General features: G+C 60.4%; 1 protein-coding gene across 6 annotated transcripts in view; it reads left to right on the plus strand.

Annotated features, from left to right (window-relative positions):
* Positions 1 to 16,791, plus strand: part of HSPG2 (heparan sulfate proteoglycan 2) — a 110,955-nt gene that overhangs the window by 91,443 nt on the left and 2,721 nt on the right. For all 6 annotated transcript variants that reach the window (XM_042244606.1, XM_042244607.1, XM_042244609.1 and 3 more), the window contains 25 exons: positions 33 to 184; positions 575 to 716; positions 805 to 945; positions 1,242 to 1,376; positions 1,603 to 1,784; positions 2,872 to 3,067; positions 3,308 to 3,487; positions 3,805 to 4,065; positions 5,739 to 5,943; positions 6,451 to 6,548; positions 7,284 to 7,550; positions 8,585 to 8,694; positions 8,883 to 9,030; positions 9,126 to 9,242; positions 9,788 to 9,899; positions 10,573 to 10,717; positions 10,805 to 10,904; positions 11,057 to 11,166; positions 11,307 to 11,415; positions 12,011 to 12,109; positions 12,461 to 12,682; positions 12,982 to 13,226; positions 13,753 to 13,924; positions 14,016 to 14,138; positions 14,227 to 14,283. In XM_042244606.1, the coding sequence (XP_042100540.1) occupies positions 33 to 184; positions 575 to 716; positions 805 to 945; positions 1,242 to 1,376; positions 1,603 to 1,784; positions 2,872 to 3,067; positions 3,308 to 3,487; positions 3,805 to 4,065; positions 5,739 to 5,943; positions 6,451 to 6,548; positions 7,284 to 7,550; positions 8,585 to 8,694; positions 8,883 to 9,030; positions 9,126 to 9,242; positions 9,788 to 9,899; positions 10,573 to 10,717; positions 10,805 to 10,904; positions 11,057 to 11,166; positions 11,307 to 11,415; positions 12,011 to 12,109; positions 12,461 to 12,682; positions 12,982 to 13,226; positions 13,753 to 13,924; positions 14,016 to 14,138; positions 14,227 to 14,283 (3,828 nt within the window). The remainder of the gene's footprint in view (positions 1 to 32; positions 185 to 574; positions 717 to 804; positions 946 to 1,241; positions 1,377 to 1,602; positions 1,785 to 2,871; positions 3,068 to 3,307; positions 3,488 to 3,804; positions 4,066 to 5,738; positions 5,944 to 6,450; positions 6,549 to 7,283; positions 7,551 to 8,584; positions 8,695 to 8,882; positions 9,031 to 9,125; positions 9,243 to 9,787; positions 9,900 to 10,572; positions 10,718 to 10,804; positions 10,905 to 11,056; positions 11,167 to 11,306; positions 11,416 to 12,010; positions 12,110 to 12,460; positions 12,683 to 12,981; positions 13,227 to 13,752; positions 13,925 to 14,015; positions 14,139 to 14,226; positions 14,284 to 16,791) is intronic.

Here is a 16,791-nt window from a genome sequence, read left to right on the forward strand (position 1 = left end):
GCTTTCTCACCCACCGCCCATTGTGTCCACAGCCCCAGGACTCGCCCAGCCCATCCACATCGAGGCCTCCTCCTCCCACGTGACCGAGGGGCAGACCCTCGATCTGAACTGTGTGGTCCCCGGGCAGGCCCACGCCCAGGTCACGTGGCACAAGCGCGGGGGCAGCCTGCCCGCCCGGCACCAGGTACGGGGGCCCTGGATGGGGAGGAATCCAGAGCGGGCCAGGTTGGACCTGCAGTTACCTTCTGCCTCCCTGGCCTTCTCCGTACAAACCCCGGCCTGCCTGGGGACTGCAGGGGATCAAATACTTTCGTGCAAGGAGTTGTCACCAGCCGGACAGTCAAGAGACCTGGGTTCTTCTCCTGGCTCTGCTGCTGAATCATCTCCTAAGCCAGTTTCCCCCTCTACCAAGGGGATATGTTGGGCTTGTAGGCATCTGTGAACCACCCTCAGCTGGAGCTCTGAGCTCCTGAGACCCAAGGGAGAACTCTTTACACGCTGGCATGTCTGGGCTCGGGGGCTTGCCCTGTCCCGAGTGCTTTGGCATGACGGCCACCCCTCCTCGTTCTGACAGACCCACGGCTCCCGGCTACGGCTCCACCACGTCTCCCAGACTGACTCTGGAGAATACGTGTGCCGCGTGGTTGGCGGCTCAGGGTCTGAGCAGGAAGCCTCCTTCACCATCACTGTTCCACCCAGCGCAGGGTCCTCCTACCGTGAGTGAGACAAACGCCACAGGCCAGGGGAGGCGGGGAGACCCTGGAACCCACACAGCCCTGCCCAGCCCAGCCCTCTGCCCCCCAGGTCTTAGGAGCCCTGTGATCTCCATCGACCCGCCCAGCAGCACCGTGCAGCAGGGCCAAGATGCCAGCTTCAAGTGCCTCATCCATGACGGGGCAGCCCCCATCAGCCTTGAGTGGAAGACTCGGAACCAGGAGCTGGAAGGTGAGCCGGACCGGGTGCAGGGGGGTGCTGAAGATGGGTATGAATGCACGGCGACCACCACTGGAGGCTGGGCGGAGGGGACCCTGGGTAAAGCCCTTCACCCTGGGGTCTGGGTGTCCCGATGTGGATGGGGACAGGACCGGACCCAGAAGTGTCTCCATCTTCATCGGCCATCTGTGACCTCGTGAGCTGGATACACCCAGACCCGAGGGGTCGGGGCACGGGGCGCTGGTGAGCCTCCTGGCAGCTCCCAGGCAGGAGGACACCCTCACTGACCGTACCCTCCCTGATGCCAGACAACGTCCGCATCAGCCCCAATGGCTCCATCATCACCATCGTGGGCGCCCGGCCCAGCAACCACGGGGCCTACCGCTGCGTGGCCTCCAATGCCTACGGCGTGGCCCAGAGTGTCGTGAACCTCAGTGTGCACGGTGAGGGCCTTTGACCCCACGGGCTCTGCCTCCCCGTTTCCAGCCCCGATTCCCGCCTCTGCCCCTCGCCTCTCTCTTGGGCGTTCTCCCTCTCTGAGTCTCAGTCCCTACGTGGGTTCAGTGGGGAGACCAGTGCCCACTGGCAGCTGCTGACAAGGGGGCTGTGACAGGGCACGTGGCCAGCAGGGCCCCGCGTGTGCATCAGCCGTGTCGCTCCTCTGGACAGGGCCCCCTACGGTGTCTGTGCTCCCCGAGGGCCCTGTGCGGGTGAAGCTGGGAAAGGACGTCACCCTGGAGTGTGTCAGTGCCGGCGAGCCCCGCTCTTCTGCTCGCTGGACCCGGATCGGTGCCCCCACCCACTTGGAGCAGCGGGCTCATGGGCTTCTGGACAGCCACACGGTGCTGCAGGTGAGGCCAGGGAGGTCTTATCTCTGGATCTGAGGCCCAGTCAGAGCCCATCCTTGAGCATATACTTGGAGGAGAGAGTGGTGGGTCACCAGACGGGTGATGAATTGATGGAGAAGGGGAGGGTTAGGCAGATGATGGGTAGATTGGAAGACAGTCAGGAAGAAAGAAGGAAAGTGGAGAAAAGGGAAGGAGGAAAGAACGGATTGAAGGATGGGTGGTGGGGTGGGTCGATGGATGGATGGATGGGTGGGTAGATGGATGGATGGATGGATGGATGGATGAGTGGGTGGGTAGGTAGGTGGATGATTGAGTGGGTAGATGGGTGAGTGGGTGGGTAAGTAGATGGGTGGATGGATGCATGGGTGGGTGAGTAGATGGATGGGTGGGTGGGTGGGTGGATGGGTGGGTGGGTGGGTGGGTGGGGTGGGTGGGAGGGTGGATGGATGAGTGGGTAGATGGGTGGGTGGGTGGGTAAGTAGATGGGTGGATGGATGCATGGGTGGGTGAGTAGATGGATGGGTGGGTGAGTGGGTGGATGGGTGGGTGGGTGGGTGGGAGGGTGGATGGATGAGTGGGTAGATGGGTGGGTGGGTGGGTAAGTAGATGGGTGGATGGATGCATGGGTGGGTGAGTAGATGGATGGGTGGGTGGGTGAGTAGATGGATGGGTGGGTGAGTGGGTGGGTGGGTGGGTGGGTGGGTTGGTAGGTAGATGGGTGGATGGATGGATGGGTGGGTGAGTAGATGGATGGATGGGTGGGTGAGTAGATGGATAGATGGATGGATGGGTGGGGGGGTGGGGGGGGGTGGGTAGGCAGATGGGTGGATGAGTGGGTAGATGGATGGGAGGGTAGATGGGTGGATGGTATATGGATGGATGAACAGAGGGGTGGGGTGACTGGATGGACAAGTAAATGCGTGGACTGGTGGGACATCCTGAGTGTGAGCCCTCAAGTAGCCAGTCAAGTAGGAAAGCTGAAAACAGATGAACAAGTAGAGGAAAGAGTTTAAAACCAAGCCAAAGCTAGAGGCTGCCGCCAAGGTCCCCCGCTCAGGGCCTCCCTAACCAAGACCCTTGCTTCTTCCAGATTTCATCAGCTAAACCGTCAGATGCGGGCACCTACGTCTGCCTGGCTCAGAATGCACTGGGCACGGCACAGAAGCGAGTGGAAGTGATTGTAGACACTGGTGCCGTGGCCCCAGGGGCCCCCCAGGTCCAGGTGGAAGAAGTCGAGCTGACTGTGGAAGCCGGACACACAGCCACCCTGCGCTGCTCAGCCACAGGTGCGGACGGGCGCGGGCCCACGAGGCGGGCAGAGCCGCGGGCCCGGAATTTAGACATCTTTGGAGATGCGAAGACGGTGTCATGCCCAGGGAGGGGGCAGTCACCCAGCGATGGCTGAGGGGCCCGCTTACTGGCCCCCATGAAGGAGCGAGCTCACCCAGGTCCCTTCCTGACCACGCCGCCCCCCCAGCCAGTCCTAGGGAACAGCCTGTACCAACCTCTGCCGCTCCACTCCGTAGGCAGCCCCAAGCCCACAATCCACTGGTCCAAGCTGCGCTCCCCACTGCCCTGGCAGCACCGGCTGGAAGGCGACACACTCATCATCCCGCGGGTGGCCCAGCAGGACTCGGGCCAGTACATCTGCAACGCCTCCAGCCCGGCCGGGCACGCAGAAGCCACCGTCGTCCTGCACGTAGAGAGTAAGGCCCTGGCCCGCCCTCCCCAGGCTGCCTTCTCTGCACCGCATGGAGGTCCAAGCGCCCCCCACCACCCCCAGCCAGGCTCCACATCCATCCCGGACGGAACCCCGGGAGCCCCATCTGGAGGGTCGCAGGCCCCTCAGGCCCCGGGAGCCTGCCCACCCCTAACACGCACATGCCCGCCTTGGACTTGGCCCTCCGTCATCCCAGTCCTCAGGGCTCAGTGTCCTTCGGCTTCGCCTGTCCCTTTGGCCAGTTGCTGAGGCCCAGCGCCAGCTGCTGCCCTGACCTCTTGTCTCCCCCACCCCCGGCCCCAGGCCCGCCCTATGCCACCACCGTCCCGGAGCACGCCTCGGTGCGAGCTGGGGAGGCCGTGCAGCTGCAGTGCCTGGCTCACGGGACGCCCCCGCTGACCTTCCAGTGGAGCCGCGTGGGTGGCCGCCTCCCAGCGGGGGCCACCACCAGGGGCGAGCTGCTGCTGTTCGAGGCCGCAGCCCCCGAGGACTCGGGCCGCTACCGCTGCCAGGTCACCAACAGGGTGGGCTTGGCCGAGGCCTTCGCCCAGGTGCTCGTCCAAGGTGAGCGGCCGCGGCTCGGGCTGGGCAGGACGGGGGTCTGTTTTTCCTCCAGGTGCTCGTCTGAGCCCTTCACTTACCCCACAGCTGGCGCCTCACTTGGGGCACAAAGCCCCCCCTTGATTACTGTAGCGGGAACTCCTGCCTTTCCCCTGTTCCCCAAGGCCTGAGGCAGGCCTGCCTCCTCCAGAAAGACCCACCTCACTCTTCTCAGCACCTGTAGCTCTCACCGCTGTGTCCCCCGCCCTGCTCCTGGACATTGACCTCACACTGCCGGAGGCTATGTTTCCATAAGTACCCCAGCCTGCCTCACCTGCCGGACTGGACAATCAGGGCAGGGCCCGAGTCCGGACCTAGCAGCTCCTGGCTTGTCCACCCATAGCACCCAGAACGGGCTGTGTAAATGCCACGGGGACCACAAAGAGTGTGTGCTGGGGCAGCACCCCAGCTGCCCGGGCTCTCAGCACGTTTCCAGGGAACCCAGCGTCTCTGTGGTCTCCTCGGGAGCCCCAGGCCAGAGTCAGCCTGGGTCCTGGGTTCAATGCCCCAGCTCCGTCTCCTGATGGCTGTGCGACCTTGGCCAAGTCAGTGGACCTCAAGTTTCATTGTTTTCATCCTGTTGGGTAGAGAGGACAAGGCTAGCACACAGGCTGACTTAGAAAGATACACCTATGTAGAGCCTGGAGCTGGTAGTAGGCGCTTGGTAAATGGTGGTAATATGCATTTGACCCACTCACCTACCGGATAGGTAGGTGCCTTCACCTGGGACCTTCCTATTTTCTGTACATTTTTGTTCACTTATTGATTTCGTTGATTGATTTCTGGCTGTGATGGGTCTTCACTGCTTTGCAAGTGCCTTCGCAAGTTGCAGCGAGTGGGGGCTTCTCTCTCGTGGTGCAGTGACTTCTCTCGTTGCGGAGCACAGGCTCTGGGGCACAGGGGCTCTGGTAGCTGTGTGGTCTGCGGGCTAAGCAGTTGCAGCTCCTGGGCTCCAGAGCGCAGGCTTCGGTAGTTGTGGTGCCCGGGCTTAGTTGCTCTGTGGCAAGTAGCATCTTCCTAGATCAGGGATCAAACCCGTTTTCCCCTGCACTGGCAGGCAGATTCCTATCCCCTGCGCCACCAGGGAAGCCCCCTCCTGTTTTAGACTAGGGTCAGAATAGCCTTTGCTGTCCTTCCTTCAAATGTCTGAATCTTTCTAAGACCGACCCCTCCCGAAGGCCGGGAGCTTGTGAAGCACAGTCCAACACGTCACAGGCTTTTTCTCTTTCATATGCATTTATTTGGCTGCGTTGGGCCAGGGCCTCTCGTTGTAGCGTGCAGTCGTCTCTCTAGTCGTGACCCAGGCTCTGCAGCTGTGGCTTGCAGGCTTAGTTGTCCCATGGCATGTGGCACCTCAGTTCCCTGACCAGGGGTTGAACCTGCGTCCCTGGCCTTGGGAGGTGGATTCTTCATTACTGGACCACCAGGGAAGTCCCCACAGACCCTTATGTATGTGTTGATTAAATGACTAAACAAGTGAGCAGGTGAATGAGTCAGGTCTTTTTACCCTGGTCAGAGAGGCAAATGGGAGAAGAACGTCCTTTGAATGTTAGGTTGGGGGTTCCCAGGTCCTGGCGCAGCATCGGGGATATCACACACACACACACACTCTCACAACCTCGTACCTGTCCCCACAGGCCCCTCTGGCTCTCTCCCCGCCACACCCGCACCAGCAGGATCCGCACCCACAGTCCAGGTCACGCCTCAGCTGGAGACCAAGAGCATAGGGGCCAGCGTGGAGTTCCACTGTGTCGTGCCCAGCGACCCAGGCACCCAGCTCCGCTGGTTCAAGGAAGGGGGTCCGCTGCCTCCCGGCCACAGTGTGCATGATGGGGTGCTCCGGTGAGTGGGGTGGGGCGCCCCCGCCCAAGGCACACAGTGGGGCTGTTAGAATCCCTGCCCTACAGGGAGGGCTGAGCGTGCAACGATGGCCTTGAGAAGTCACTTCACCTCCCTGAGCCTCAGGGCTGTCAGTCGTGCAGTGGGTTTTGCGAGACCCCAGAGCGCTTAACACAGCCCTCAGCACAGGGAAGGCCTGCAGTCCTCAGTGGCCCATGTTTTTGTTGTTGTTAAAGGCACGTTGAACAGGCTCTGGGGCCAGATACATACACGTGGCCCAGATTGCAGCTCTGCTGCTTGATAACCATGTGACCTTGAGCTCTGGACCAGAAGGTCTTGGTGTGAAATGGGTGTGGTGACATTCACCCTGTCTGCCTGTCTCCCAGGGCTCCGGGGAGACTAGAAATTTACATCCTGTGCTGATCTCTGACAGCTTTTGACTCCTACACAGTTGCCACATATTCTCAGCAATTGTTTTTATTCACGGATGTCTTATCTGTTTCTTCACAGAATCCAGAACTTGGACCAGAATTGCCAAGGAACCTATGTGTGCCAGGCCCAGGGACCATGGGGACAGGCCCAGGCCAGTGCCCAGCTGGTTGTCCAAGGTAGAAGGGTGGCTTCAGGCTTCTGCTAAAAGCAGGGGACAGAGATAAAAGGCGTAGGGACCATATTCCCCAAGAAACCCCTTGAGTGAGTAATAGTCACTCTGATGTCCAACCCTTTGCAACCGCATGGACTGTAGCCACCGGGCTCCTTTGTCCACGGAATTTTCTAGGCAAGAATACCGGAGTGGGTTGCCATTTCCTTCTGCAAAGAAACCCCTTGAATGTGTACAAATAAAGAGAATTATTTGTATCTTGCTTGCATCTGGGCTTCCCTTGTGGCCCAGCTGGTAAAGAATCCACCTGCAATGCGGGAGACCTGGGTTCGATCCCTGGGTTGGGAAGATCCCCTGGAGAAGGGAAAGGCTACCCACTCCAGTATTCTGGCCTGGAGAATCTCACGGACTATATAGTCCAGGGGGTCACAAAGAGTCGGATACGACGGAGCAACTTTCACTAGCAGAGAGTAAGGGGGCTTAATGAATCTTGCAAAGGAGTGGGGGAGAAGGAAGATGCGCGGAGTTCGTGGGTGCTTAGACAAACCAGTGAAAATGACAGCGGATGCACCCATGAGGAAGGGAATGAACGAAAGAGCTAACAAGTGAGTGTGCTGAAAAGTGGGCGCAGGAAAAGGCAAGCGCAATGATGGCAGCCTCGGCTGCAGTGTCCACCTGTCCCGGGGGCGTCTGCGGTCTCCCCGAGCCCAGGCCTCACCCCATCTACCGCCATCCTCCCCAGCTCTGCCATCCGTACTCATCAACATCCGGACCTCTGTGCAGTCCGTGGTGGTCGGCCACGCCGTGGAGTTTGAGTGCCTGGCCCTCGGGGACCCCAAGCCCCAGGTGACATGGAGCAAAGTGGGCGGGCGCCTGCGGCCCGGCATCGTGCAGAGCGGAGGCATCGTCAGGATCGCCCGCGTGGAGTTGGCCGACGCGGGGCAGTACCGCTGCACCGCCAGCAACGCCGCGGGCACCACTCAGTCCCACGTGCTGCTGCTCGTGCAAGGTGAGGGCTGGTGGGGGCTGGGGGTGCTCGGCCGTCTCCTGCCCGCCCTGCCCTCCTCCTCCTTCCCGCTCGCGCGGGGAGATTCAGCTCAGTGTGTTTAGAGAGCGGGTTTCCTAACAAGCAGGGCTTGCCTGTTGGCTCAGCTGGTAAAGAAACCACCTGCAATGCAGGAGACCCTGGTTCGATTCCTGGGTTGGGAAGATCCTCTGGAGAAGGGATAGGCTACCCACTCCAGTACTCTGGCCTGGAGAATTCCATGGACTGTATGGTCCATGGGGTCACAAAGAGTCAGACACGACTGAGCGACTTTCACTTTCACTTTTCCTAACAAGCAGGTGCAGCAGGGGATAGACGTGAGTGGTCCTCTGGGGCAGCTGGAACTTGCAGGGAAACCTGTGCCACGGGGCATCAGGAGAAAATCAGACGCGTAGTTCTCACCTGCAGGAGTGCCTGCTCTATGAGGAGGGCCTGTAGCCCAGACTGATGGCAGACAACACAGACACAAAGCAGACGTATGAGACAGTAAAACGCGAGGCTTCTGGTGGTCAGTGGTTAAGACTTCATGCTTCCACTGCCAGGCGTGGGGGTTCAGTCCACTGGTCAGGGAACTCAGATCTCACATGCCACGTGGCATGGCAAAAAAAGATTAAAGATTTTTAAATTAAGACAAAGAACTGAAGCATGGGCATAGATGATGCCAGGCAGTTATAATCTGTGTGTTTTTCAAAAGCTATTCCTTTTCACCCCAGGCCGTCTGACTCGCCCCGAAACTTACCCCCGCTGCCCTAGTACCCCGTTTGGTGGGTTTTCGAGGCTTGGTCTATGGAGTCAGTTGGACACGTCCCCAAGCCCTGGCTCTGCCAGGTTCCATCATTGCAACCAGGAGTGAACGGCTCCTTTCCCTCCCAGCTGCAGCGTTCTCATCTGTGAAACGGGGAGACAGTGCCTCCCTCCCAGGGGGGGTGTGAGGATTAAACGAGCCCAGGCAGTGGCCATCATCAGGCTGACGCCTGCGTCCCCCTGCTTCCTCTCAGCCTTGCCCCAGATCTCCACGCCCCCTGAGGTCCGCGTGCCTGCGGGTTCTACAGCTGTCTTCCCTTGCATGGTCTCTGGCTACCCCGCTCCTGAAATCACCTGGAGCAAGGTAACTGCTGGTCAGGGGGGCGGCGGATGTGCCTGAGTGGCTGGGACCAGGTCTTCCCCGTGTCACTGTCCCCAGGACCCCCAGGCTTGGCACGGAGTCTGCGCTCTGGGTCTGAGGGTAGGGCCCCCAGGCAGGCCCCACGGAGGTGCCGGCCGCAGCCAGGGGTCACAGTGCCGGTGTGTCTGCAGCTGGACGGGAACCTGCCACCTGACAGCCGCCTAGAGAACCACATGCTGCTGCTGCCCTCGGTCCAGCCCCAGGATGCGGGCACGTATGTCTGCACCGCCACCAACCGCCAGGGCAAGGTCAAGGCCTTTGCCCAGTTGCAGGTGCCAGGTGAGACCACACATCCCCCCCACCCCGGGGGAGCGGCCGCACCCTGCCCACCGCCTGGGGGGAGTGTTGTCTTGAACTGTGCTTTCTGCCTGCAGAGCGCGTGGTGCCCTACTTCACGCAGACCCCCTACTCCTTCCTGCCACTGCCCACCATCAAGGACGCCTACAGGAAGTTTGAGATCAAGATCACCTTCCGGCCGGACTCTGCGGATGGTGAGCCGCGGGAGCGGAGCTGACGCTGGGGATCTCCACAGTCCCTGCCAGCGTGGCACCGGCCCTGGCAGCCGCTGGTCCTTGGACCCCCCTGTCCTCTCTGGCTCTCTCCTCCGCCTTGCATCTCCATCCACTCCTCTGAGATGCCTGCACCCAAGCCTCCTGCCTCCAAGTCTGCCTCCTGCCCCGCCTCTGCCCCCTCCCCCCTCCTCCCCCGCCTCACCCTCTCCTCCCCCCTCTCTCTCTCTCTCTCTCTCATCTGTCTCCTCCCTCCTCTTACGGGCCTCTGCCTTGCACTGTCCAGGCCTTCTTCTCTACTCCGGTGAGTCTCTCTGCCTCCCTCTCCTTCAGATTGATCCTCCCTCATAAGTGGACCAAGTTCAGCTCCTTTCTAGGGACTCTCAGCAAGGCTCTTCTATCTCGGTCCTGTCCTGAGAGTGAGACGCCTTGGCTGTGTGGGAGGGAGGGGCGGGCTCCCCAGCTTGGGGCAGGGGCGGTGGGGGCGGGGTGCAGACGGGGAGGCCCTCACACGGCGTGCCTGCCAGGAATGCTGCTGTACAACGGGCAGAAGCGGATCCCAGGGAGCCCCGCCAACCTGGCCAACAGGCAACCCGACTTCATCTCCTTCGGCCTCGTGGGCGGGAGGCCCGAGTTCCGGTGAGAACCCTCACCCTCCCCGTTTACAGGGGAGGGGCGCTGGGGGACTAGACTGCAGGACTTCCGATCGGGAGCGTCCTGGAAGAAGGAGAGGTGGCTGTTATCCTCGATGACCTCTGTTCTGCTGGGGTCAGCACAGCCCACCGGCCGGTGGTGGAGGAAGCAGCCTCTGACCTGCACAAGACTGCAGCAGGAGCACTCAGCGATGCTGAGAGCGACCTTCTGGGGCAAGGCTGCTGCAGGCCAGAACGCCTTCGTTCATCCACTCATTCATTCAGCAGTCATTTGCTGAGTGTGTGCCGGGCACCGATAGAGAGAGAGACACAACGGGTCAAGTTCTGGTCCTTGTGGGAATGTAACGTCCCAGCTCGGGGAGGCCAGTCGCAAACTAAGAAGGAAAGGGGCGTGACTGCAGAGGGGGTCCTCAGACGAGCAGTGAGGCCACATGCTAGGCCGCAGGGGCCTGGAGCCAGGCACACTTGGAGCCCCAGGGGCGGCTCTGGACAAGCTCCCAGGGAAAGGGTGTAAGGGGGAGAAGGCTTGGGGAGGGGTGGGGGGGGCGAGCGGGGAGGCGGGCAATGGCGTCGACCCCTTTGCCAGCCTGGGGCCCTCCCTACAGACCCCATGTCCTCTCTCTCCTGCCCTGCCCCGCTACCCCTGCCCCACGGAGCAGGTTTGACGCAGGGTCGGGCATGGCTACCATCCGCCACCCCACGCCGCTGGCCCTGGGCCAGTTCCACACCGTGACCCTGCTGCGGAGCCTCACCCAGGGCTCCCTGATCGTGGGCAGCCTGGCACCAGTCAACGGCACCTCACAGGTGAGACCCAGCTCCGTCCCCCTAGGCCTGGCCCCTCCCCCACCTCCGCCCAGCCCGGCTGCCACTCCCGATGTTCCCTCTGCCCAGGGCAAGTTCCAGGGCTTGGACCTGAATGAGGAGCTCTACCTGGGCGGCTACCCTGACTACGGCGCCATCCCCAAGGCAGGGCTGAGCAGCGGCTTTATAGGTGAGCCCCTCTGCCCCCTGCCTGCAGCCCTGGCCAGACCTCCCCCCGGGCTGGCCGAGCCCATGGTCACCCAGGAGGACCAGGAGGACGTGGTCACCCGGGCCTCCGGGCACCCCCACCTTGGCTCATCTTGCCCCCCCGCCCCCGCCCAGGCTGTGTCCGAGAGCTGCGCATCCAAGGCGAGGAGATCGTCTTCCACGACCTCAACCTCACGGCGCATGGCATCTCCCACTGCCCCACCTGTCGGGACCGGCCCTGCCAGGTGACCCTCCAGGCCGCACCCTCCTCCCTGCTGCCCCCAGCCACTGCCCTCGGCCGTGACGGAACCCCCCTCCCCAACCCCGTGGGAAGCAGGGAAGGGCCAGGGTGTCCTTGGCCTGACTTTTGGGGGTTGCCTCGCAGAACGGGGGCCAGTGCCAGGACTCGGAGAGCAGCAGCTACGTGTGTGTGTGCCCAGCTGGCTTCACCGGGAGCCGCTGTGAGCACTCACAGGCTCTGCACTGCCACCCAGGTGGGCACCCATCCGCCCTGTCTGTGGCTGCCACCCAAGCCTCTTCCCTCTGCCCGTAGCTGCGTCTGCATATCCACCCTCAACCACCCCCTGCCCCCCCAGCAGCTGAGTACTCACCACGCTCGTAGGTCCTCCCCCAAGTACTTAGCACCTTCCTGGCTTCTGACTTCCATCACCACTTACACCAATTCCCCTCCACCTCGCATCTCTGCCACCCAAGGCCTCACCCCGCTCGCTGCACCCAGGCACGGCCCCTGACCCCCCATCACCGCTCCCGGGTATCTACCACCTGTTACCAGGGCACTCACCCCATCCCCTGCCTCCCATTGACTCCTCACCCCTACACCACAGTGCGGGTGGGTGCAGTCTTCCAGGAACAACACCCGGAGTCACGGGCTCACTCCACCTTGCTGTCCCCCTGGCCTAAGTCCCTTCCCCCTCCCCCATCTCCCCATGCAGCCGTTCTGGGCTGGCTGGGCTAACCAGCCCAGGCCCCGGCTGCAGTAGGTAGGACCCTGGCATCAGGACCCCTCTCTTTCTCCCCGGACACCTCCATGTACCCCCCGCCTCACTGCCCCGTGCCCCCCTGCCCCAGAGGCCTGTGGGCCCGACGCCACGTGTGTGAACCGGCCCGACGGCCGCGGCTACACCTGCCGCTGTCACCTGGGCCGCTCGGGGATGAGGTGTGAGGAAGGTAAGCAGAGTCGGGGCCTGAGACCCCGGGGATCCCAGGGAGGACAGGGGGAGCTGGGCAGGGCACCCTGAGGCCCTGACGGATCCTGTGGAGGATGCAGTTATTCCGGAGCCTGAATTCCTTAAGCAAGGGCCCCAGAGAGGAACCCGATCTGATTGGAGACCAGCTTGCTCTGCAGCGCCAGGGGGCAGGGAGTCTCAAGGCCGCTGCTGCAGCCACTGCCCAGCGGGTCCCCAGCCTTTGGGACTAGACGGCGGGAGTGAGCAGGGGTCCTGGAGGAAGGCTGCCTGCTCAGAGCCCTCCCAGGACCCCGGGGTTCCCACTGCCCCGGCTGAGCTGTGGCTGCTGCAGGTGTGACCGTGACCACTCCCTCCCTGTCGGGCACGGACTCCTACCTGGCACTGCCCGCTCTCACCAACACACACCACGAGCTGCGCCTGGACGTGGAGTTCAAGCCGCTGGCGCCCGATGGGGTGCTGCTGTTCAGTGGAGGGAAGAGCGGGCCAGTGGAGGACTTCGTGTCCCTGGCGATGGTCGGCGGCCACCTGGAGTTCCGCTACGAGCTGGGCTCAGGTGAGTGCGGATACCAAACACAGACAGGCCGTGGGCACTGGGCTCCGTGCCCCTCTCCCCGGGCCCTCCGGGGCCCCAAGAGACAAGAGGAATAAATTCTGAAGTCAGACCAACAGGAGGTCCCTGATCTTTGCGTCCTTCTCTCCGTTTGACCCAATTCCAATCACTAGACCCCTGAGGGTTCCTCGGGGGCACAGAGAGGCTGAAGGAGGTTCTGTGTCTGCTCAAATTCCCATAGGGGGCTGGGCCAGGGCAGGGGGGCCCATCCACGTGCCAACCCTGCCTGGCATCCTCCCCAGGCCTGGCTGTCCTGCAGAGCACCGAGCCGCTGGCCCTGGGCCGCTGGCACCACGCGTCCGCGGAGCGTCTCAACAAGGACGGCAGCCTGAGGGTGAACGGCGGGCGGCCCGTGTTGCGCTCCTCACCTGGCAAGAGCCAGGGCCTCAACCTGCACACCCTGCTCTACCTGGGGGGCGTGGAGCCAGCCGTGCAGCTGCCCCCGGCCGCCAACGTGAGCGCTCACTTCCACGGCTGTGTGGGTGAGGTGAGCAGACTTCCTGACCACCAACAGTGAGGGCGGGGTGGCCTTGCTTCGTCTGCAGTCAGCCCCAGGTGCTGGAGACTGGACGCTTCTCTCTCTGAACCTCAGTTTCCTCCTCTGTGAAATGGGATGATTGCACCTGCTTTCAAAAGTCATCCCAAGGCGGGACTGCTGTGATGGGTGTTTCCCGGTTGCACAGCGGGCCCTGGACCCTGTTCCTCCTTCCCTGGTGGCTCAGCTGGTAAAGAATCCACCCGCAGTGCAGGAGACCTGGCTTCGATCCCTGTGTTGGAAAGATCGCCTGGAGAAGGGAAAGGCTACCCATGGTCTGGAGAATTCCATGGACTGTATAGTCCATGGGATCACACAGTCGGACACGACTGAGCGACTTTCACACTTTCCCTGCGCTAGTCTCCCACCTCACTGCTCAAGTCGGAGCCTGGGGTCCCCTGCTCCCCTCCATCTGCTGGCACACCCGTGCCTCTTCCCGCTGCATTCTTCAGGTCCCTCCGTGTACCTGTGCCCACAGGTGTCAGTCAACGGAAAGCGGCTGGACCTCACCTACAGCTTCCTGGGCAGCCAGGGCGTTGGACAGTGCTACGACAGCTCGCCGTGTGAGCGCCAGCCCTGTCACCACGGCGCCACATGCATGCCCGCGGGCGAGTACGAGTTCCAGTGTCTGTGTCGAGATGGCTTCAAAGGTGGAGGAGCCCCCGGGCTGGGAGGGAGGGGGCACGGGGTGGGCAGCGCCCACTCTGGCCCCTGCCCACTCACCTTTGTGCCGACCCGCAGGAGACCTCTGTGAGCACGAGGAGAACCCTTGCCAGCTCCACGAGCCCTGTCTACACGGGGGCACCTGCCAGGGCACTCGCTGCCTCTGTCCCCCCGGCTTTTCAGGCCCACGCTGCCAACACAGTAAGTGCCCCGACTTCTCTCCGCCGTGCCTCTCGGGGCTCCAGGGGCTGGAGACAGCCCACCGACCAGAGCCTGCCTCTCCCCACAGGCTCTGGACACAGCCTGGTGGAGTCCGACTGGCATCTTGAAGGCAGCGGGGGAAACGGTATGTACTGGGCGTGAACAGCCAGAGGAGCTGAGCAGACTTGTCCTTCCCAGACTCTGGGTCTTTCAGCTCCTCTTCCAGTGACCCCACCGCCCTCTCCACTCCATCCTGGCCTCTAAATAAAACCGGTCCAGGTGAGAGGCTCCCTGAGCACAGAGACAGGATACGGAGAGATAGCCGCCTAGAGCCAGGTCCCACCCTGCGCTTGCAGGCTGGGTGAACGCGACTCCCCTCACTTCCGTCCTCTGCTCTGTATTCACGCATAAAGCAACAAAGGTGTCTGTGTGCCCATACTTGCCCTGGGGGCAGCAAGTGTACGATGAATGAGGCAGGACCCTCGTTCTCAAGGATTCCACAACTTGTTTAAAAGCAATGATAATGATTTTACTACCGTGTGTAACATAAATGGCATAGCGCAGGGGGCTCAGCTCGGTGCTCTGTGAGGACCTAGATGGGTGGGATGGTCGGGGAGGGGCGGTCCAAAGGGAAGGGATATAGGTATACATATGGTGGATTCACTTCGTTGTGCAGCAGAAACTAACATAACATTGTAAAGCAGTCACACTCCAGTTTTAAAATGTTTTTACTGAACATCATTTACGGGGCTTGTGCTACCTGATTTCTAGATACGTATCTTATTTATCACTAATACAATAGGAGAGGTGGTGGTCTAGTGGGTAAGGGCCTGGATTCAAATCCTAGCCCTGCCACTTCCCGCCTGTGTGACTTGGGTGAGTCACTTAACCTCTCTGTACCTCGGTTTCCTCATGTATTAAATAGAAAGAAGCAACATCCTTCCACAAAACTTTGGAAAAAATTTAGCGTGAGACTAAAATTCTTTACTGTATTTAAAACGCTTCAAACAATGCCTGGTCCACAGCGGACACAAAATATTATCGTTGTCCTTCAGCCCCTAAGTCCTGTTCGACTCCTTGTGACCCCATGAACTACAGCACGCCGGGCTTCGCTGCCCTTCACCATCTCCCGGAGCTTGCTCAAACTCATGTCCATTGAGACAGTGATGCCATCCAACCATCTCATCCTCTGCTGCCTGCTTCTCCTACAACCCTCAATCTTTCCCAGCATCAGGGTTGTTTCCAGTGAGTCAGCTCCTCGTATCAGGTGGCCCAAGTATTGGAGCTTCAGCTTCAGCACCCATCCCTCCAATGAATATTCAGGGTTGATTTCCTTTAAAATTGATTAGTTTGATCTCCTTGCTGTCCAAGGGATTCTCAAGAGTATGAAAAAAATGCAGAATATTAGCTTTTGTGAATTGTAGCAAAGACATAGGGTTGTGACAAGGACCCAGTTGAAAATTACATTTGTAGCTGGATGATATGAAACTTACTGCCCCATAACTGGCACATAGTAGGTGCTTGGGAACTGTTAGCTGCTCACTTCATCAGCTGGTGGAGGCCACTGATGTGTCTCCTACCCTGGTGGCTGCCAGGCCCCAGGGGCCAGCGCTGGTACAGAATGGCTTTGAGCAGGTAGGGTTGGGACTGTTATAGCCACACACACAGGGTTGGTGAGGCAGCCTTAAGGTCTGGGCTGCCATCCAGCTTCCCACTTCCTGGGCAAGTCCCTCACCCCTGAGCCTGTTTCCCTGTCTGTAAGATGGCGGGAACTCAAGGGTTCAGAACCGTTTATGTGCTACTGCCCTGGGTGCCCAGCTGTCCCAGCCTGCTCAGGCATGAGAGACTTCTGGGAATGAGGGGCTCGCAGAGCTAAAGCAGGACAAGGGACTGCCCTGGCTGCCCAGTGATTAAGAATCCTCCTTGCAATTCAGGGAATGCGGGTTTGATCCCTGGTCGCGGAACTAGCATCCCACATGTCTTGGAGCAGCTAAGCCCACAAGCTGCAACTACCAAGCCTGTGTGCTCTAGAGCCTGAGGGCCACAGGGAAGACCCATCACAGTCAAAAAAAAGAACCAGAACAGGAGCCAGCAAATCGGGATGGGTGATGGCACAGAATGAATGAAGCACATAGGATTTCAAAGGAAACCAATTATCCTGAAACAAGGTTATCAAAGGGCTTCCCTGGTGACTCAGGTGGTAACAGATCCACCCGCAGTGCAGAGGACCCGGCTTCGACCCCTGGGTCAGGAAGATCCCCTGGAGAAGGGCATGGCAACCCACTCCAGTATTCTTGTCTGGAGAGTCCCATGGACAGAGGAGCCTAGTGGGATAGAGTCTATGATATTGCAAAGAGTTGGATATGACTGAGTGACTCACCCTTTCACTTTCATCAAAACATTTACATTTTTTGCTTCTTTATTAACCATTAAATACAAGATTTAGGGTTGTTAGTCCCAACAGCTACCACCGTTGCCATAAGCATAAACCATGTTTTTAAGTGCTTGTAACCACCGCACGGGGGTGAGGAATCTCTCACCTTCACTGTGCCTCCTACCTGCATAATTGAAGCAGCGGCTAAGCTTCAGGGAGAAGTGAGCAAGGCCAGAACTGCGATGTTTTCCCAGCCAAGTTCGGAGCCCCCTGAATTCT

The sequence above is a fragment of the Ovis aries genome, chromosome 2 (genome assembly GCF_016772045.2).
Source record: "Ovis aries strain OAR_USU_Benz2616 breed Rambouillet chromosome 2, ARS-UI_Ramb_v3.0, whole genome shotgun sequence".
Classification (NCBI taxonomy): Eukaryota; Metazoa; Chordata; class Mammalia; order Artiodactyla; family Bovidae; genus Ovis; species Ovis aries.